We start from the raw sequence: 21,893 nt of genomic DNA on the forward strand, positions 1-21,893 counted from the left end.
TGGGAATGAATGGGAAAGATCGGCATTTGATTGGGATCGCATCCGTGTGAGTGGACCGGAAGGGACAGCACCCTGTGAGGAGTGAGGACCATGGCAGAGGACGGGAAGGGGTGGAGTCCTGTTCTGCAAAATTATCCTCAACTTTGATTTCATCCTGGGCTACTTCTCGATCCTAGAAGACAAATGTGATTGTTAACTGGTTAACTGCTATGGTTATGATTCCCATCTGAACTCCCCTGCCCATTTCTGCCCGCTCCCACCCTCTCCTGGTCTGTGCACACTGTATCCGTCCATGTCTCTGTGACCACTTCTACATATATTGTGTGTGTGTGTCTGTATGGTTCCCTGTGCTACAGTTCTAAGGTGAACACAATGAGAGTCTCCTCTGTAATCTGATTCAACTCGACAACTCAGTTGATATGTTTCACACTACAGAGACATTTTCACCCAGATTTAACTCCCTCAGCCTGGAGCTGAGACGCTACTGTGTCAGTGTGAGGAGCTCCGACCCACTGTTGCAGTGCACAGGGTGCGGGGGGCAGCAGAAACCTCAAATAAAACTCGAGTCCGGCACCAGGACAGGAAGTTACAGCGGTTTATTGATTTCATCATGACAAATGTAAATTAAACAATGTGTGAGCTGCTGACGTGCGGGAATAAATAAGCTGCTCCCGACTCACTCACAGTCACACACAATTAACTGACTGGCGACAACGAGTGACCGGTTGAATAATCAGTCCCGTTTCTCACCGTCACTCTGCATCGGGGAACCGATGATTATAAAATTACACTTCAGGGCCGTGTCCGGGATCGCTGCTGATCCAGGGTCACTGCCGAGGGATTTGTCCATTTAACATCATTATATCGGCCAGGATCCCGAATGCACCGTCCTCAGCAAAGGGAGCAAAAGGATTCTCTCCCGGGATAATCCCACCCCGGGACACCGGTGTCCCAGAGTGAGCCCTGGACCCGGGCTCTTCCTGTCTGTGTTATTCCCCGGGGTGTCATGTGGGGAGTCTCGAACCCAGATACCCGGCGGAATCTGGCCGCTGGAGAGCAGGCAGTAATACGACATTGCGGGACCACTTCCGATGTCACTGAGCGCGAGACTGGAGCCAGTTCTGTTAAAACTGTTGGGAATTACCCCTGGCACGCGGTCATTAAATGTAAGGGGAGGAGTTAAAGGACAGGGCGGGGAATCGCCTAAAATGTCCCCATCCTGCGGGCCGTGATGTTCACACATTCAGATGTTCACAGTTCCACGCTCAGTCTGGGTCTGAGTTCCTGCAGAGATCTCAGTTCCTTCTCCTCAGTCTCACTGAACTGATTCCCCCACAGCCTGAAACAGATGGAAGAATAAAGATGAAATAAACAGATTACACAACAGAGTCAGTAACAGGGGACCGGGGTTAATGTTTCAACAACACTCACAGACAAATATCACCAGAAAATCCGTGGATCCGCTGATATTTTACCACATTGAACATTAACACAAACACTCACCAGATCCGCTCCAGCCTCGGGAGGGTCAGTATGAGGCTGTGGAGAGCGGGAACGGATCGGTCTGTCAGCGAGTTTGATTCCAGGTTCAGCTCCGTCAGTGGTCGGATTGTCCTGAGAGCAGAGACGAGATCCTCGGCACCAGAATCTGTGAGACCGACACAGTACAGCCTGGAGATGAGAGAGAGTGAGGATGAAGGACACAGAGAGACAGGAGACAGTATAAATCCCCAGTGTTTATCAGTAACACAATTACTAATCACATTAATGTTCAGTGTCAGACACCCAGTGACTGTAAACACAATCTCCGACAGTCTGGTACTTACCACAGTTTCTGTATTTTACACTCCGGGTTCCTCAGAGCCGCAGACACCAGTTTCACTCCTGAATCTCCCAGTTTGTTATCACTCAGGTTCAGCTCCGTCAGTGATGGGTTTGTACTGAGAGTGGAGGCGAAATCCTGGACACCAGAATCTGTGAGACTGACACCATGCAGGCTGGAGATGAGAGAGAGTGAGGGTGAAGGACACAGAGAGACAGGAGACAGTACAAATCCCCAGTGTTTATAAGTAATACAATTACTGATCTTTTCTCTTCAGCACGACTGTGCAAGTCGGCCAGTGGGAACTGCAAGACGAGTTTAAAAGGAAGACAGATTTACAGAGCAAGCGTCAGAGGAGCGGGAGACAGAGTAGGAAGGCTTTGGCTCAACGGGGCTTCGGTGATAAAGGGTCGAGGCGAGGTTGGTTATCTGTTTAGAATACAGACAGAGTATGTGTGTGAGGCTGGTTTTCTGTGCTCGGTGTCAGATGTGGGAGATCCTGGAGACTCCCAGCCTCCTGGACGGCAACATCTGCACCCAGTGTGTCGAGCTGCAGCTCCTTAGGGACCGAGTTAGGGAACTGGAGATGCAGCTTGATGACCTTCGTCTGGTCAGGGAGAGCGAGGAGGTGATAGAGAGGAGTTACAGGCAGGTGGTCATACTGGGGCCACGGGAGACTGAAGAAGTGGGTCACAGTCAGGAGAGAGAAGGGCAATAAGCAGGTATTAGAGCGTATTCCTGTTGCTCTACCCCTTGACAATAAGTACTCCTGTTCTGAGTAATGCTGGACGGGGGGACAGCCTACCTGGGGAAAGCAACAGTGGCTGTGCCTCTGGCACAGAGTCTGGCCCTGTGGCTCAGAAGGGCAGGGAAAGTAAGTGGAAGACAGTTGTGATAGGGGACTCTATAGTTAGGGGGTCAGACAGACGATTCTGTGGACGCAGGAAAGAAACGCGGATGGCAGTTTGCCTCCCAGGTGCCAGGGTCAGGGATGTTTCAGATTGCATCCAAGATATCCTGCAGTGGGAGGGAGAACAGCCAGAGTTTGTGATACATATTGGTACCAATGACATAGGTAGGAAATGGGAAGAGGTCCTGAAAGCAAACTACAGGGAGTTAGGAAGTTGAGAAGCAGGACCGCAAAGAAAGTAATCCAGTGAGAATAGGAATAAGATGAGGTGGAGGATAAATGCGTGGATCAGGGATTGGAACAGGGATTCAGATTTGTGGATCATTGGGACCTCTTTTGGGGCAGGAGTGACCTGCACAAAAAGGATGGGTTGCACTTGAATCTCAGGGGGACCTTTATCCTGGTGGGAAGGTTTACTAAGGCTTCTGGGGAGAGTTTAAACTAGAATTGCTGGGGGGTGGGAACTGAACTGAAGTGACTGAGGAAAGGGAGGTTCGCTCACAAATAGAGAAAATTTGGAGACAGTGCGAGAGGGAGGATAGGCAGGTGATAGAGAAGGGACGCATTCAGTCCAATGGTTTAAGATGTGCTATTTTAATGCAAGGTGTATTATGAACAAAGCAGATGAGCTTAGAGCATGGATCAGTACTTGGAGATATAATGTGGTGGCCATTACAGAGAATTGGATGGTGCAGGCACAGGACTGTCTATTCCGAGTGCCAGGCTTTAGATGTTTCAGAAAGGAAAGGGAGGGAGGCAAAAGAGGTGGGGACGTGACACTTGATCAGAGATAGTGTCACGGCTGCAGAAAAGGAGGACGTCATGGAGGGGTTGTCTACGACGTCTCTGTGGGTGGAAGTTAGGAACAGGAAGGGGTCAATAACTCTACTGGGTGGTTTGTATAGACCACCCAACAGTAACAGGGACATCGAGGAGCAGATAGGGAGACAGATTCTGGAAAGGAGTAATAATAGATAGATAGATAGATAGATAGATAGATAGATAGATAGATAGATAGATAGATAGATAGATAGATAGATAGATAGATAGATAGATAGATAGATAGATAGATACTTTATTCATCCCCATGGGGAAATTCAACATTTTTTTTCCAATGTCCCATACACTTGTTGTAGCAAAACTAATTACATACAATACTTAACTCAGTAAAAATATGATATGCATCTAAATCACTCTCTCAAAAAGCATTAATAATAGCTTTTAAAAAGTTCTTAAGTCCTGGCGGTTGAATTGTAGAGCCTAATGGCATTGGGGTTGTTGAGGTGTGAGATTTTAATTTCCCAAATATTGATTGACAGCTCTCTAGATTGAGGGGTTTAGATGGGGTGGAATTTGTTAGGTCTGTTCAGGAAGGTTTCTTGACACAATATGTCGATAAGCCTACAAGAGGAGAGGCTGTACTTGATCTGCTATTGGGAAATGAACCTGGCCTGGTGTCAGGTCTCTCAGTGGGAGAGCATTTTGGAGATAGTGATCATAATTCTATCTCTTTTACTATAGCATTACAGAGGGATAGGAACAGGCAAGTTAGGGAAACCTTTAATTGGAGTAAGGGGAACTATGAGGCTATCAGGCTGGAACTTGTAAGCATAAATTGGAAACAGATGTTCACAGGGAAATGTACCGAAGAAATGTAGAAAATGTTCAAGGGATATTTGCGTGGGGTTCTGAGTAGGTACGTTCCAATGAGACATGCAAAGGATGGTACGGTACAAGATCCATGGTGCACAAAGGCTGCTGTAAGTCTAGTCCAGAAGAAAAGAATAGCTTACGGAAGGTTCAAAAAACTAGGTAATGATATGTATCTGGATGATTATAAGGCTAGCAGGAAGGAGCTTAAGAATGAAATCAGGAGAGCTAGAAGTGGCCATGAGAAGGCCTTGGCGGACAGGATTAAGGAAAACCCCAAGGCATTCTGCAAGTATGCGAAGAGCAAGAGAATAAGACGTGAGAGAATAGGACCAATCAAGTGTGACAATGAAAAAGTGTGTATGGAACCGGAGGAAAGAGCAGAGGTATTTAATGAATCATTTGCTTCAGTATTCATGACTGAAAAGGATCTTGACGATTGTAGGGATGACTTGCAGTGGACTGAAAAGCTGGAAAATGTAGATATTAAGAAAGAAGATGTGCTGGAGCTTTTGGAAAGCATCAAGTTGGATAAGTCACAGGGACATGATAGGATATACCCCAGGCTACTGTGGGCGGCGAGGGAGGAGATTGCTGAGCCTCTAGCAATGATCTTTGCATCATCAGTGAGGACGGGAGAGGTTCCAGAGGATTGCAGGTTAGCAGATGTTGTTCCCTTATTCAAGAAAGGGAGTAGGGATAGCCCAGGAAATTATAGGCTAGTGAGGCTTACTTCAGTGGTTGGTAAGTTGATGGAGAAGATCCATGAGGGGTAAGATTTATGAACATCTGGACAGGCGAAATATGATTTTGAATAGTCAGCATGGCTTTGTCAAGGGCAGGTCGTGCCTTACGAGCCTGATTGAGTTTTTTGAGGATGTGACTAAGCACATTGATGAAGGTAGAGCAGTAGATGTAGTGTATATGGATTTCAGCAAGGCATTTGATAAGGTACCCCATGCAAGGCTTATTGAGAAAGTAAGCAGGCATTCGATGCAAGGGGTCATTGCTTAGTGGATCCAGAACTGGCTTGCCCACAGAAGGCAAAGTGTGCTTATAGATGGGGCATATTCTGCATGGAGGCCAGTGACCAGTGGTGTGCCTCAGGGATCTGTTCTGGGACACCTAGAGTTTGTGATATTTTATAAATGACCTGGATGAGGAAGTGGATGGATGGGTTAGTAAATTTGCTGATGACACAAAGGTTGGGGGTGTTGTGTATAGTGTGGAAGGCTGTCAGAGTTTGCAATGAGACATTGACAGAATGCAAAACTGGGCTGAGAAGTGGCAGATGGAGTTCAACCCATATAAGTGTGAGGTGGTTTGTTTTGGTAGGTCAAATATGATGACAGAATATAGTATTAATGGTAAGACTCTTGGCAGTGTGGAGGATCAGAGGGATCTTGGGGTCTGAGTCCATAGATCACTCAAAGCTGCTACGCAGGTTGACTCTGTGGATAAGAAGGCATACGGTGCATTGGCCTTCATCAGTCGTGGGATTGAGTTTAAGAATGTTGGCGCTATATAGGACTCTGGTCAGACCCCACTTGGAGTATTGTGCTCAATTCTGTTTGTCTCACTATAGGAAGGACATAGAAAGGTTGCAGAGGAGCTTTACAAGGATGTTTTCTGGATTAGGGAGCATGCTTTATGAGAATAGGTTGAGTGAACTCAGCCTTTTTTCTTGGAGTGATGGAGAATGAGAGGTGACGATACAGGTGTACAAGATAATGAGAAGCATTGATCATGTGGATAAGCAGAGGCTTCTCCCCAAGGCTGAAATGGCTAGCACGAGAGGGCATATTTTAAGGTGCTTGGAAGTAGGTACAGAGGAGATGGTGGGGGTCAGTTGTTTATTTATATATACACAGAGAGTGGTGAGTATGTGGAATGGGCTGTCAGCAGCAGTGGTGGAGGCGGAAATCATAGGGTCTTTAAGAGACTCCTGTATGGCAACATGGAGCTCAGAAAAACAGAGGGCTATGGGTAAAGCCTAGGTAGTTCTGTGGTAGGGACATGTTCAGCACAGCTTTGTTGGTCGAAGGGCCTGTATTGTGCTGTATGTTTTCTATGTTTCTTTGTTTCTACTGATCACATTAATGTTCAGTGTCAGACACCCAGTGACTGTAAACACAATCTCCCACAGTCTGGTACTTACCCCAGTTTCTGTATTTTACACTCCGGGTTCCTCAGAGCCGCAGACACCAATTTCACTCCTGAATCTCCCAGTTTATTATCACTCAGGATCAGCTCTGTCAGTGATGTGTTTGTACTAAGAGCGGAGACGAGATCCTCGGCACCAGAATCTGTGAGACCGACACCCCTCAACCTGGAGATGAGAGAGAGTGAGGGTGAAGTACACAGAGAGACCGGAGACGGTACAAATCCCCAGTGTTTATCAGTAACACAATTACTGATTATTTTCTTCAGCACGACTGTGCAAGTTGACCAGTGAGAACAGCGAGATGAGCTTAAAATGAAGACAGATTTACAGAGCGAGCGTCAGAGGAGTGGGAGACAGAGTAGTAAGGCTTTGGCTCAACGGGGCTTCGGCGATAAAGGGTCGAGGCGAGGTTGGTTATCTGTTTACAATACAGACAGAGAGTATGCGTGTGAGGCTGGTTTTCTGTGCTCGGTGTCAGATGTGGGAGATCCTGGAGACTCCCAGCCTCCTGGACGGCAACATCTGCGCCCGGTGTGTCGAGCTGCAGCTCCTTAGGGACCGAGTTAGGGAACTGGAGATGCAGCTTGATGACCTTCGTCTGGTCAGGGAGAGCGAGGAGGTGATAGAGAGGAGTTACAGGCAGGTGGTCACACCGGGGCCATGGGAGACTGAAGTGGGTCACATTCAGGAGAGGGACGGGCAATAAGCAGATACTAGAGAGTACCCCTGTGGCTGTCCCCCTTGACAATAAGTACTCTAGTTCGTGTACTGTTGGGGGAGTGGGGGAGACGGCCTACCTGGGGCAAGCAACAGTGGCTGTGCCTCTGGCACAGAGTCTGGCCCTGTGGCTCAGAAGTGTAGGGGAAGAAAGAGGAAGGCAGTAGTGATAGGGGACTCTACAGTTAAGGATTCAGACAGTTGATTCTGTGGACGCAGGAAAGAAACGTGGATGGTAGTTTGCCTCCCAGGTTGCAGAGTCCAGGATGTTCCAGATCGTGTCCAAGATATCCTGCAGTGGGAGGGAAAACAGCCAGAGATCGTGGGACATATTTGAACCAATAACAGACTACAGGGAGTTGGGAAGGAAGTTGAGAAGCAGGACCACAAAGGTGGTAATCTCAGGATTACTGCCTTTGCCACACAATGGTGAGAATAGGAATACAATGAGATGGAGGATAAATGTATGACTGAGGGATTGGAGCAGGAGGCAGGGATTCAGATTTCTGGATCATTGGGACCTCTTTTGGAGCAGGTGTAAACTGCATAAAAAGGACTGGTTGCACTTGAATCCCAGGGGACTAATATCCTGGTGGGGACGATTGCTCAAGCAGCTGGAGAGAGTTTAAACTAAAATTGCTGGGGGTAGGGAACCAAACTGATGTGACAGAGGAAAGGGAGGTTGGCTCACAAATAGAGAGAAATTTGGAGACAGTGTGAAAGGGAGGTTAGGCAGGTGATAGACAAAGGACAAACTCAGTCCAATGGTTTTGAGATGTGTCTATTTTAATGAGAGTATTATGAATAAAGCGGATGAGCGTAGAGCATGGATCATTACTTGGAGATATGATAATGTGGCCATTACAGAGACTTGGATGGTGCAGGGGCAGGAATGGTTACTTCAAGTTCTAGGCTTTAGATGTTTCAGAAAGGACAGGGAGGGAGGCAAAAGAGGTGGGGGTATGGAACTGTTGATCAGAGATAGTGTCACGGCTGCAGAAAAGGAGGAAGTCATGGAGGGATTGTCTGGGGAGTCTCTGTGGGTGGAAGTTAGGAACAGGAAGGGGTCAATAACTCCACTGGGTGTTTTTATAGACCACCCAACAGTAACAGTGACATTGAGGAGCAGATAGGGAGACAGATTCTGGAAAGAAGTAATAATAACAGGGTTGTTGAAGTGTGAAATTTTAATTTCTCAAATATTGATTGGCACCTCCCTTGAGTGAGGAGTTTAGATGGGATGGAGTTTAGATGGGGTGGAGTTTATTAGGTGTGTTCAGGAAGGATTCTTGACACAATATGTAGATAAGCTTACAAGAAGAAAGGCTGTACTTGATCTGGTATTGGGCAATGAACCTGGCCTAGTGTCAGGTCTCTCAGTGGGAGAGCATTTTGGAGATCGTGATGGCAATTCTAAAACTTTTACCACAGCATCAGAGAGGGATAGGAACAGGCATGTTAGGGAAACCTTTAATTGGAGTAAGGGGAACTATGAGGCTATCAGGCTGGAACTTGTAAGCATAAATTGGAAACAGATGTTCACAGGGAAACATACAGAAGAAATGTAGAAAATGTTCAAAGGGATATTTGCGTGGGGTTCTGAGTAGGTACGTTCCAATGAGACAAGGAAAGGACGGTAGGGTACAAGATCCATGGTGCACAAAGGCCTTTGTAAATCTAGTCAAGAAGAAAAGAAGAGCTTACGACAGGTTCAAAATACTAGGTAATGATATGAATCTGGAAGATTATAAGACTAGCAGGAAGGAGCTTAAAAATGGAATTAGGAGAGCGAAAAGGGGGCCATGAGAAGGCCTTGGCGGACAGGATTAAGGAAAACCCCAAGGCATTCGGCAAGTATGTGAAGAGCAAGAGGTTAAGACATGAGAGAATAGGACCAATCAAGTGTGACAATGAGAAAGTGTGTATGGAACCGGAGGAAATAGCGGAGGTATTTAATGAATCATTTGCTTCAGTATTCATTACGGAAAAGGAACTTGACGATTGTAGGGATGACTTGCAGTGGACTGAAAAGCTTGAGAATGTAGATATTAAGAAATATGTGGTGCTGGAGCTTTTGGAAAGCATCAAGTTGGATAAGTCACAGGGACATGATAGGATGTACCCCAGGCTACTGTGGGCGGCGAGGGAGGAGATTGCTGAGCCTCTGGCAATGATTTTTGCATCATCAATGAGGACGGGAGAGGTTCCAGAGGATTGGAGGGTTGCGGATGTTGTTCCCTTATTCAAGAAAGGGAGTAGGGATAGTCAAGGAAATTATAGGCTAGTGAGGCTTACTTCAGTGGTTGGTAAGTTGATGGAGAAGATCCATGAGGGGTAGGATTTATGAACATCTGGACAGGCGAAATATGATTTGGAATAGTCAGCATGGCTTTGTCAAGGGCAGGTCGTGCCTTACGAGCCTGATTGAATTTTTTGAGGATGTGACTAAGCACATTGATGAAGGTAGCACAGTAGATGTAGTGTATATGAATTTCAGCAAGGCATTTGATAAGGTACCCCATACGAGACATTGAGAAAGTAAGGAGGCATGGGATGCAAGGGGACATTGCTTAGTGGATCCAGAACTGGATTGCCCACAGATGGCAAAGTGTGGTTGTAGACGGGGCATATTCCGCATGGAGGCCGGTGACCAGTTGTGTGCCTCAGGGATCTGTTCTGGGATAACCTAGAGTTTGTGATTTTTATAAATGACTTGGATGAGGAAGTGGAGGGATGGGTTAGTAAGTTTGCTGATGACACAAAGGTTGGGGGTGTTGTGTATAGTGTGGAAGGCTGTCTGAGGTTACAGAGGGACATTGATAGAATGCAAAACTGGGCTGAGAAGAGACAGATGGAGTTCAACACAGATTAAGTGTGAAGTGGTTCACTTTGGTAGGTCAAATATGATGGCAGAATATAGTATTAATGGTAAGACTCTTGGCAGTGTGGAGAATCAGAGGGATCTTGGGGTCCGAGTCCATAGATCACCCAAAGCTGCTATGCAGTTTGACTCTGTGGTTAAGAAGGCATACGGTGTATTAGCCTTCATCAGTCGTGGAATTAAGTTTAAGAGCCGAGAGGTAATGTTGCAGCTATATAGGGTCCTGGTCAGACCCCGCTTGGAGTACTGAGCTCAGTTCTGGTCGCCTCATAGGAAGTATGTGGAAACGATAGAAAGGGTGCAGAGGAGATTTACTAGGGTGTTGCCTGGACTGGGGAGCATGCCTTATGAGAATAGGTTGAGTGACCTCGGCCTTTTATCCTTGGAGGGTCGGAGGATGAGAGGTGACCTGATAGAGGTGTACAAGATAATGAGAGGCATTGATCGTGTAGATAGTCAGAGGCTTTTTCCCAGGGCTGAAATGGCTAGCACAAGAGGGCACAGTTTTATGGTGCTTGGAAGTAGGTACACAGGAGATGTCAGGGGTAAGTTTTTTTTACACAGAGAGTGGTGAGTGTCTGAAATGGGCTGCCAGCAGCGGTGGTGTAGGCAGATACGATAGGGTTTTTGAAGATACTTTTGGATTGCTACATGGAGCTCAGAAAAATAGAGGGCTATGGGCAAAGCCTAGTTAGTTCTGAGATAGGGACATGTTCGGCACAGCTTCGTTGGCCGATGGTCCTGTATTGTGCTGTATGTTTTCTATGTTTCTTTGTTTCTACTGATCACATTAATGTTCAGTGTCAGACACCCAGTGACTGTGAACACAATCTCCCACAGTCTGGTACTTACCCCAGTCTCTGTATTTTACACTCCGGGTTCCTCAGAGCCGCAGACACCAGTTTCACTCCTGAATCCCCCAGTTCATTCCCCCTAAGGCTAAACAGAAACAGACAATTTGATGAACAAAATGATGCAAACCGTGGGCCTGAGGGAATTTCTCTCAATTGGATATTTCCGGAAACATTAAACCCTTCAGTAAATCACTGATCGGAGTTCCCATCACTGTCAATGTCCCTCACTGCCCAGCTCCAGGGTATTCGCCAAATATCAGTAATTTAGTCTGTCGATGTGACCCTGTAATCTCCACATACTCTGTCTCATTCCCCAATGGTTAGAAAAGTGTTCCTGATGTGAGAGGGTCGAGAGGGGCAGGGATGAGAATGGGAGAAAGACCCACAGTGAGGAAGAGTTGTAAATGGGGAAATGCCGAAGGAAGTTGGTGAAGGAGACCCCACCTGAGGAAACGGAATAGGGAGACACAATATGCAGGAGGAAGGGGATGGGGAAGAGAGATCCCACAGAAGAAATGGGGATAGGAAGGGAGATCCAACAATGGGAAGTGGGATGGGCGAGGGAGATCGCACAGGAGGAAGAGGGATGGGGAAGAGATATCGCACAGGAGGAAGGGGGATGGGGAAGAGAGATGCCACAGGAAGAAAGGGGCTGGAGAAGATAAATCCCACAGGAGGAGTGGGCTGGGGAAGCGAGATCCCACAAGAGGAAGGGGGATCGGGAAGAGAGTTCCCACAGGAAGATGGGGGATGCGGAAGCGAGATCCCGCAGGAGGAAGGGGGATGGGGAAGAGAGATCCCACAGGAAGAAAGGGGGTGGGGAAGATAAATCCCACAGGAGGAGTGGGCTGGGAAAGAGAGATCCCTGAGGAAGAAAGTGGGTATGGAGATAAATCCCACAGGAGGAAGCAGCATGGGGAAGAGAGATCCCACAGGAAGTAGGGACATGGTACTGAGGACCCAAAGGAGGAAGGGGGATTGGGAACAGAGGCCCCACAGGAGGAAGGGGGTTGGGAGGAGAAATCCCACCGGAAGATGGGGGATGGGGAATAGAGATACCACAAGAAGAAGGTGGATGGGGGAGATCCCACAGGAGGAAGGGGAATGGGAAAGGGAGTTCCAACAGCAGGAAGTGTGATGGGGGAAGAGGGATCCCACAGCAGGAAGGGATGAGGAAGAGAGATCCCACAGGAGGAAGGGGGATGGGAAAGGGAGTTCCAACAGCAGGAAGTGTGATGGGGGAAGAGGGATCCCACAGCAGGAAGGGATGGGGAACAGAGATCCCACAGGAGGAAGCGGGATGGGGAAGAGAGATCCCACAGGAGGAAGGGGGATAGGGAAGAGAGTTCGCACAGGAGGAAGGGGGAAGGGGAAGAGAGATCCCACAGGAGGAAGGGGGATGACGAAGACAGATCCCACAGGAGGAAGGGGGATGAGGAAGAGATCCCACAGGAGGAAGGGGGATGAGGAAGAGATGTTCCACAGGTGGAAGGGGGATGGTGAAGTGAGATCCCACAGAAGCAATGGTGTGGGGAAGAGAGATCCCACAGGAGGATGTGTGATTGGGAATAGAGATCCCACAGGTGGAAGGGCTTGGGGATGAGATCCCCAAGAATGGAAGGGGAATGGGCAGTACTGGTCCCACAAGAGGAATCCGAGGTGATGCAGAAATATATTATACAGGTGGGTTGGGTCTGAACGGAGGCCCAGATGAGTTGCGCCCAAGGGGTCTCAGTATCTGGTAGAGACCAAAGTCACACACAAGGAAGGGCAGGGAGGACAATCTCACAATGTTATTTCTCTCTTTCTCACTGGGAAGGACTGCTGACGGTCTCTTGCCCCTCACGGGGAAGGGGGTGTGAATCTCTGTCCCACCTGCTGCAGTCGGTGTCGGTCTGGGTGTCACTAACAGTGAGAAGGAACATTGTCAATGGACGTGTCACAGGCAGTCAGAAACACGGCCATTCCTGTGATTTACTGCCATTAAACCAATGGCCATTGTTCACTGATCTGATGAAGTCTCCAACGTCACTTCACAAGGAACCACAGAAAGCTCCCATCCTTGAGGATTTACTAACCGATCCCCTGGTCATTTGTCACAATTCTTTTCAATCTGATTTACTACAGTTTTACCCAAATTCATTCGCATTGAAACAACACAATGGAACAGTTTCACAGTTCAGAGTGAGAGATAAATCAAGTTACCCCAACTCCTGGCACTTGTGCAGCCCGGGTCCCAGCCGCTGGATTCCTTCACACTGAATGTGGCAGCCCTGCAGGTTGAGGTATTTTATTGTATCACAGAGTCCGATGACATGAGACAGGACCGCGCAGTCAATCGGGGTCAGTGTCATTTCACTGAATGAAAGTATTTCCACAGATTCCAGTGCGGCCTGAGCCAGTCCACGATTCTGAGACTCAAACAGGTAGTGTAATGTGTTCAGGAGTCTCCTTGTACCAGCTTCACTCCCTGTGTTTCCACTCTGGCGTTTAACCTCCTCCTTCACCCAGTCAATCACCCGGCAGGTTGTTTCATGAGGGAATCGACCCAGAAACTCCTCCAGGCCCCGAACTGTCATTGGGTTGGAGAGACCAGCAACAAAACGGAGAAATACCTCAAATTGCCCATTTGTTGTGTTATGGGCTTCAGTGAGGAATTTCAAGATATCCCCGGGATGTGGATTCAGGAATTGTGCGACTGCAGCTACAAACTCTTGGATAGTGAGGTGTGGGAATGTGTATACCACGCTCTGGGCAGAATCCTCTCTCTCCAAAATCTCCATCAGGAATCCGGACAGGAACTGGGAAGGCTGCAGATTGTAGTTGATCAAATCTCCACTTGTAAACACAATCTTCTTCTCGGACACTCCTCTGAAGGCCATCTGACCAACCCTGAGTAACACATCACGGGGTTTCTCAATCTCACGGCTGTGGTTTTTCAGGATGTTGTAAATATAGTAGGAGTACAGTTGGGTGATGGTCTTGGGAACACGCTGTGGGTCCCTGATTCTTTGTGTGAAGAAGGGACCCAGTGCTAGAGCGAGGATCCAGCAGTAGGAGGGGTTGTAGCTCATGGTGTACAGGATCTCGTTCTCCTTCATGTGTTTGAAAACAGCTGCCGCCACCGTCTGATCTTCAAAATACCTGATGAAATATTCCTTCCGTTCCTCACCAACAAATCCCAGGATTTCAGCCCAGACACTGATCTCAGCCTTTTCCAATAAATGTAACGCAGTGGGACGGGTCGTCACCAGCACCGAACATCCTGGGAGCAGCTTGTGCTGGATTAAACTGTACACAATGTCAGACACCTTGCACTTGATTTCAGGATCTGTGCATGTGGACTGAGGTTCTGTGTCTCTCCGATTGTCAGCAAAATCAATTGTGTCATTGAATTCATCCAAACCATCGAATATAAACAGCAATCCCTCTGTGTTCTTCCAGACCTCTCTCAGGATATTCCCAAAGTAGGGATACTGATCCAGAATCAGTTCCTTCAGATTTATTCTGCAGTTAATAGAGTTTAAATCCCGGAATTTGAAACTGAAGACAAACTGGAACTGTTGGTATATTTTCCCTGTGGCCCAGTCATAAACAATCTTTTGTACCATTGTTGTTTTGCCAATTCCTGGGACTCCGGCCACTGCTGCCGAACTCCCAGATTTGGATTGTGCGAAGAATCTTTTCATTTTGTCCCAAAAACTATGTGAGTAACTATTATGAAACAGATGAGCAATCCGAATTGTTTCCAGCTCTCTGCGGAGATGTTTTTCTCTCCACTCCTCATGGTCTCTGCCTCTTGCCAGCAGCTCATGTTCCACCAGTGTCCGATCTCGAACAGTAGAAATGACTGTGAGCTCAGCGTATCGATCAACCAGCTGGAAAACCTTCACCTTCTCCCTCATCAGGATCGTGTTCACTCTCAGTGTTTCAGTTTGTGCCCGCAGAGTCTCCTTGTGTTTCTGTTGAACATCTTCCATGGAAACAGACAGTAGACAAACTGTTAGATGTCTCAACTCAGAACTCAGTATTTCAGTACCAAAGAATGGACAGGATGGACAGAAATTGGTTGTCAATGCCAGATCTGATGAACACGGAACACTCACGTATTTCTGCTAATAAAAAACAACTTGTTAAAGACATTGTTTGGGTGAAATTAAGAGCTCGGAGACAGAGTGCCTGAAAATGGATGATGGCACGGAAACATTTCGGATCTGATTCAGATTCGCTGAAAAAGGCTCAGCTCTCACCTCTATTCATAGTTTGCAGATTCCCCAGTGTTTCTTATTCTCTGATCTGGTACGTGAACACAGGCAATACACCCCCACCACATTCACAATATCCTGAAAAGGGAGGGTGCGCAGTCAGAAGTCGTGACACATATTGTTACCAATGACATAGGGAAAAGAAAAGGAGGATGTCTGGAAAACAGAACATAGGGAGATAGGAAGGCAGCTGAGGATACCAGTGGGAATGACGGCAGAGCAGAGATGACTGAAGTTCTGGGAATAGTTCACAAGGTGCAGTGTAGATGTGGCCCACAGAGGAAGAAGTTCTCAAATGGCAGGTGCAGGCAACCATGGTTGACAAAAGACCTTAAGGATGGCATAAAAGCCAAGGAGGGGGCATATAAGTTAGCAAAAGTGAGTGGAAAATTGGATGAATAGAAAACTTTTAAAATCCATCACAAGACAACAAAACAAGCTATAAGAGGGAAACGATGAAATATGAGGGCAGCCCAGACAATAGTATAAAGCAGGATCATAAACACTTTTTCCAGTAATATAAAGAGTAAAAGGGAGGTGACAGTTGATATTGGACAACTGGAAAATGATGTTGGTGAGATAGTAATAGGGGACATAGATAAACACAATTGGTGCTTCGCATATGTCTTCGCTGTGGAAGATGCTAGCGGTGTGCAGTGGTCCGCGCGTGACGGGCAGTAGGAGTGAGTGCCATTGCTATTACAAAACAAAAAGTGTTAGGCATACTGAAATGTCTTAAGGTGAATAAGTCACCTGGGCCAGAATGACTACATCCCAGAGTCTTGAGAGAGGTTGCCTGAGAGATGCAGGTGCATTGGTCATGATCTTTCAAGAATCACTGGAGGATTGCAAATGTCACTCCACTCTTTCAGAAGGGAGGAAGGCATAAGAAGGGAAATTGTAGGCCAGTTGGCCAAATCTCAGTGGTTGGGAAGGTGTTGGAGTTTCTTATTAAGGTTGAGTTTTCGAAGTACCTGGAGACTAATGACAAAATAAGTCAAAGTTAGTATAGCTTCTGTAAAGGGAAATTATGTCTGAAAAATCTGTTCTTCGAGGAAGTGACAAGCAGGGTGGACAAAGGAGTCAGTGGATGCGACTGACTTGGATTTTCAGAAGCCATTTGGTAAAGTGCCACATATGAGACTGCTGAACAAGATAAAGCCATGTGGTGTTACAGGAACGATATTGCGGAATGGCCGTCAGGCAGCAGGGAGCGAGTGGGAATAAAAGGGGCCTTTTTTCTGGTTGGCTGTCTGTGACTAGAAGTTTTCCTGAGGGTCAGTATTGGGACCGCTACTTCTCACATTGTTTGCCATGATTTAAATAATGGAATTTGTGGCTTTGTGGCAAATATTGCAGACGAGACAAAGATAGGTGGAGGGGTAGGTAGCACTGAGGAAGCAGAAAATGTAGACAAATTGGAAGAATAGGAAAAAAAGTGGCAGATTGAATACAGGGTTGGGAAATGTATGATAATGCATATTGATGAAATGAACAATAGTGTAGAGCATTATCTAAATGGGAGGAAGGTCCAAACATCAGAGGTGCAGAGGAACTGAGGATTCATCCAGCAAGTTTCCCAGATGGTTAATTTACAGGTCGAGTCTGTTCTAAAGAAGGCAACTGCAATGTTGGCACTTATTTCAAGGGGAATCGAGTATAAAAGCAAGGAGATAATGCTGAGCAATTATAAGACACTAGTCAGGCCGCTCCTGGAGTATTGTCAACAGTCTTGGGACCCATATCGCAGAACAGATGTGTTATAATTGGAGAGACTCCAGAGGAGATTCACGAGGACGATTCCAGGAATGAAGGGGTTACCATAAGCGGGGCACTTTGACAACTTTGGGCTGTACTCACTGGAATATAGAAGAATGCGGGGGGATCTCTTTGAAACAAACTGAATGTTGAAAGACTCAGGTAGGGTGGATGTGTATAGAATGTTTTCTGTGATGGCGGTATCCAGAACTAGAGGGCACAGCCACATAATTGAGGGGTGATCCTTTAGAACAGGTAAGGAAGACCTTTTTTTAAGCTGGAGAGTAGTGAATCTCTGGAATGCTCTGTCAGAGATTGCCATGGAGGCCAAGTCCATGGGTATATTTGAGGCGGAAGATCCTATTCGGTTAGGGCATCAAAGGATATGGCAAGATGGCAGGTGTTTGGGGCTGAGTGAGATCAGGGATCAGCAATGATGGAATGGCAGACCAGACCCAATGGGCTGAATGGCTGAATGTTGCTCCTATGTCTTGTGGTCTTATCGAGGAATAACAACAAATCTCGGCTCCACTTTGGATTGGAGGTGTGAGATTTCCTTTGCTGGAGTTGGATGTTCCAATTGGAATGGTTTGGCATCACCTTTGCCAAATCTCCAGATATTCGGTTCTAGGGAAAGGGAAACATCGAGGTTTCATCTCGGATTGACGGGTATGTTTGTTCATAAGTCTCATCGAGGCCTCTGGATGCACAGTCTGAGACGCCAAAAGGTGCCAGGTGGTGTGACAAATGCATTTGGTTACCTGTCCTGCAACCACAGCAACAAGAACCTGTCTCCCAGACTCTGACAGTCTCTAAACAGTCGGCCAAAGACAAGTATTCAGACTCTCAGAGTGAAATAAAAACATTGACATTTCTGTTCCATCGCTTACCTTTCAGATGCGTGGGCACTTCAGATAAACCCCGCTCAGTGTCCATGTAGGCGATCTGGCCGTCACCTGTTCAAACAGATTAACTTGCATTAAGTCTGTTCCGTGTAATACTGTAAATTCATCAGCATTAACATCTGTAACACACAGTGTATTGTTCACCGTACCACGTTCCCGTATTTCATTCAATATTCTGCTCAGCTTCGGTAAATGGTGATGTAGTTTCACAAAGGATTCCCACATCATCCTCCCAGCCCCAGAGCCCTTCTCCATCACCAGATCCAGGAGGAGTTTGTAAGCGCCCGCTCGGTTTCCCTTCTCCGCGAGCTCAGTCACTCTCTGTAATGAACAATGGGGAATATATTGAGGAGCGGAGGGATGGGCACAAATCTACCCTGAGCATGGACTGACCCAGCAGATTCTGCTCGCCACAGATAACTAAGAGCCATTGAAGTGTTCATAGCGGGAGAAAGATTTTAAAAGAAGTGAGCAAGGTCAGTCATTACCTTCTGAATGCCAGAGATTGCGGGGAATCATCCACTTGGCAAGTTTTAAGCAGAGCACACCCTAGCGTGAGTGAGCCAGAAATAGAGTGGGGAGTTGAGGCTTTGTGTCAGAGAGGTTTCAGTGAGGAGAGGCGGAGGCTTAGGTAGATTTTAGATAGTATTTTCCCGTCATTTTAATGGTTAGAACAGTGAGAATACCAGGCAGGATAGTGGAATGTTCTTCATACGGGGTGTGGCAAGGCAGGGAGACCTGCAGGGTCCCTGACCTTCAGGAACTGCATCCAGCTGCAGCTTCTTACAGACTGTGCTCAGGAATTGGAGCTGCAGCTGGATGAACCCAGGATAATTCATGAGGCTGAGAGGTTGACTGACGGGCTTTACAGGGAGGGAACTATAACCAAGGCACAGGACACAGGTAACTAAGTCACCGTCAGCGGGAGGGGAGGGGGATGTGAAGGAAGGGGATATAGACAGCCACTGCAGGAAACCCCTCTATAACAGGTATGCGGCTTACAGTTGCGGGGTATGACCTAGCAGAGGAAAGCCACGGCGATTATGCCTCTTGCAATGAGTTTGGTTTTGTGACTCAGAAGGGGTGAGAAGAGTGAACTGCACTAACAGGGGAATTCAGAGGTTAGAAGAACAGACAGGAGGTTCTTTTGACGAGAACAATATTTCTGGATGGTGTGTTGTCACGGCCAGTGATACCTCGCGTCGACTCTGAAGCTTTCTTAAGCACACGGTGAGCAGCCGGAGGTCGTGGTCCACGCTGGTACCAATGACAAGAGTAGGAAGTATGACAAGGTCCTGCAAAGTGAGTTCATGGAGTTAGATGATAAGCTGAAGTGCAGGATCTCCAGGGTTGTGTTCTCAGGATTGCGACCCTTACCACGGGTTACGAGAGAAGCGGGCTCATACTGTGAGTTTTACTTTAAGAGCACCTGAGTGAGGAGGGACTATGACGTCAGTCACAAGTTGCAGCGACCTGCTGCAGACTGAAACCCATGGGGAGTGGGAGAGGGGGGAGAGAGAGAACCAACACACAGTTAACTTATGTTTAATTTGTTTAAGTTACTATAATTTGTTACTAATAAAGAGAGTGGTTTTAACAGTAAAACCCAACTCACTGTATAATCTATTGTGACTGGTATGTAACACATGTGCTAGTGAGGCCTGAAATAGGACGATAATACAGTTTAACGTGTGGCTGACGAGATGGTGCATGACCGAGGCTTCAGATGTTTGGATGTTAGGGCTCTCTTCCAAGGAAGCTGGGACTTGGTCACACGTGATCGTTTTGCACTGGAGGCGGATTGATACCCTTGCAGGAAGAGTTGTTAGCGCTGCATGGGGAGAAAGAGGTGTTGAATTAAAGGGGGCAAAAAAGAACAAGAGTGGATAGTGAAGTGGGTATATGGGTAAGATGTTGTTAAGCCGACATACAAACTCAGGAAACTAAAGGATGAGTATCGTGAAACATTTTTTTCCAAAATGTGTATTATTTCAATGAAAGGAGTACTGTAGGAAAGCCAGATCAGCCTAGCGCGTGGATCAGCACTTTGAGTTACAGCATTAATGTGATTTTGTTGGAGGAGGTGCAGGACTGGCAGCTCAGCATTCCAGGGTTCCGTTGTGTTAGTCACGGTTCGATAGAGCGGGAGGGATAACAGATGGAGGGGTGGCATAACCAGTCAGAGAAAATGTCACTGGATTGCTCAGACAGGACAAACTGGATCGCTGGTCCAATGAGACTACATAGGTGAAACTACGGAACAAGAAAGGGATGACCACGTTAGTGGGATTATATTATAGAGCACCCAATAGTCAACGGGATTTAGAGCAACAAATACGCAGGGAGATCACAGAAACAAGAAACACAAGATTCTGATGGTAGACAATTAACTTTCCATTTAGTGACTGACACACCGAGTTAAAGGGCTGGATGGGATAGTGCAGGTCAAATGTGACCAGGGAAGTTTCTGTAACCAATATATTCAGGTCACAACTGGAGAGAGCACATTCTGGGCAAGGCAGGGCAAGCGACAGAGGTGTGTGCAGAGGAACAGTTCGGATCTGGTATAGAAATTTAAAAAGTCCGATGGGGAAGTATTGGAGAATAGCTAATATTGTTCTGCTGTTTGGAAAGGCTGTAAGAATAAGCCAGGAAATTACAGGTTGTTGAACCTAACATCAGCAGTGGTAAAGTTATTGGCAGGTATTCTGAGGGACTGGATATGAGCATTTGGATAGGCAAGAATTCTTTAGGGATTATCAACACTGATTTGTACCTGGCATATCCTGTCTGACCAATCTTATGGTTTCTCGAGGACGTTACCAAGCGAGTAATGAAGGCAAGTGAGTGGATGTTGTCTACATGGACTTCAGCAAGGCCTTTGACAACTTGAAGGAGAACATCTTCATTCAGAGGCTGGTGAGAGTGTGGATCGAACTGCCACTGTTAGTGGTACATGTGCATTGGATTTGAACCATTTAAAAACAATTCGGGTAAGTACGTGAGTGGGAACAATGAATCTCTAGTCGGTGTGCAGATCAATGCGACTAGGCTTATAATAGGTCAGTGTGGAGTTAATGGGCCGAAGAGCCTGTTGCTGTACTGTAGAGTTCGATAACTGTGGCCAAGTCAAACTATGACAGGGTCACGGGGATAAACTCTGGTGAATCGCAGCAGGTACACAATTAACTGCCAGGCTCCATGAAGGTCCAGTGTCAGCCTACAGCTGGGAACTGGCAGTAAGGAGCAGACAGCAATTGTAGGACTTTTGTGCATGTGCGACAGACCAAAGTCAAATGGTAGTAATGCAGAGAAGGAAGATTGAATGAGGGTTGCGGATGCTGTTTCGTTATTCAAGAAAGTGAGTAGGGATAGCCCAGGAGACGATCGGCCAGTGAGTCTTACTTCAGTTGTTGGTGAGTTAATGGACGAAGAGAGGCAGGATTTATGAATATTTGGAGAGTCATAATATGATTAGGAATCGTCAGCATGGCTTTGTCAAAGGCAGATCGTGCCTTACGAGCCTGAGTGAACTTATTGAGGATGTGACTAAACACATTAATGAAGGTAGAGCCGTAGATGTAGTGTGTATGGATTATAGGAAGGCATTTGTTAATGTACCCCATGAAAGGCTTATGGAGAACGTAAGAAGGCATGGGATCCAAGGGGACATTGCTCTGTTGATCCAGAACTGGTTTGCCCACAGAAGACAAAGAGTGGTTGCAGCCATCTCATATACTACATGGAGGTCGGTGACCAGTGGTATACCTCAGGTATCTCTTCTGGGACCCATACGCTTTGTGAATTTTAAAAATAACCCAGAAGAGCAAGTGGAGGGATGGGTTAGTAAATTTGCTGGTAACACAATGATTGGGGTGTTGTGGATTGTGTGGAGGACTGTCAGATGTTACAACGAGACATTGATATGATGAAAAACTGGGCTGAGAAGTGGCACATGGAGTTCAAC

At 46.9% G+C, this 21,893-nt stretch overlaps 1 protein-coding gene across 1 annotated transcript; it reads right to left on the reverse strand.

The window, feature by feature from the left end:
- Window positions 1–523: 523 nt before the first annotated feature.
- LOC140721272 (NACHT, LRR and PYD domains-containing protein 3-like) lies at window positions 524–18,153 on the reverse strand. Its single transcript, XM_073036122.1, has 8 exons — window positions 18,076–18,153; window positions 17,912–17,977; window positions 13,204–14,971; window positions 10,997–11,083; window positions 6,541–6,711; window positions 1,827–1,997; window positions 1,504–1,671; window positions 524–1,339 (listed from the first exon to the last, which is right to left on the reverse strand). The coding sequence occupies exons 1-8, from the start codon at window positions 18,149–18,151 to the stop codon at window positions 1,252–1,254; spliced, it is 2,595 nt and encodes an 864-aa protein (XP_072892223.1). The 5' UTR covers window positions 18,152–18,153; the 3' UTR covers window positions 524–1,251.
- Between the last annotated feature and the right edge of the window lie 3,740 nt (window positions 18,154–21,893).

The sequence above is a fragment of the Hemitrygon akajei genome, unplaced genomic scaffold (genome assembly GCF_048418815.1).
Source record: "Hemitrygon akajei unplaced genomic scaffold, sHemAka1.3 Scf000053, whole genome shotgun sequence".
In the NCBI taxonomy this organism is placed as follows: domain Eukaryota; kingdom Metazoa; phylum Chordata; class Chondrichthyes; order Myliobatiformes; family Dasyatidae; genus Hemitrygon; species Hemitrygon akajei.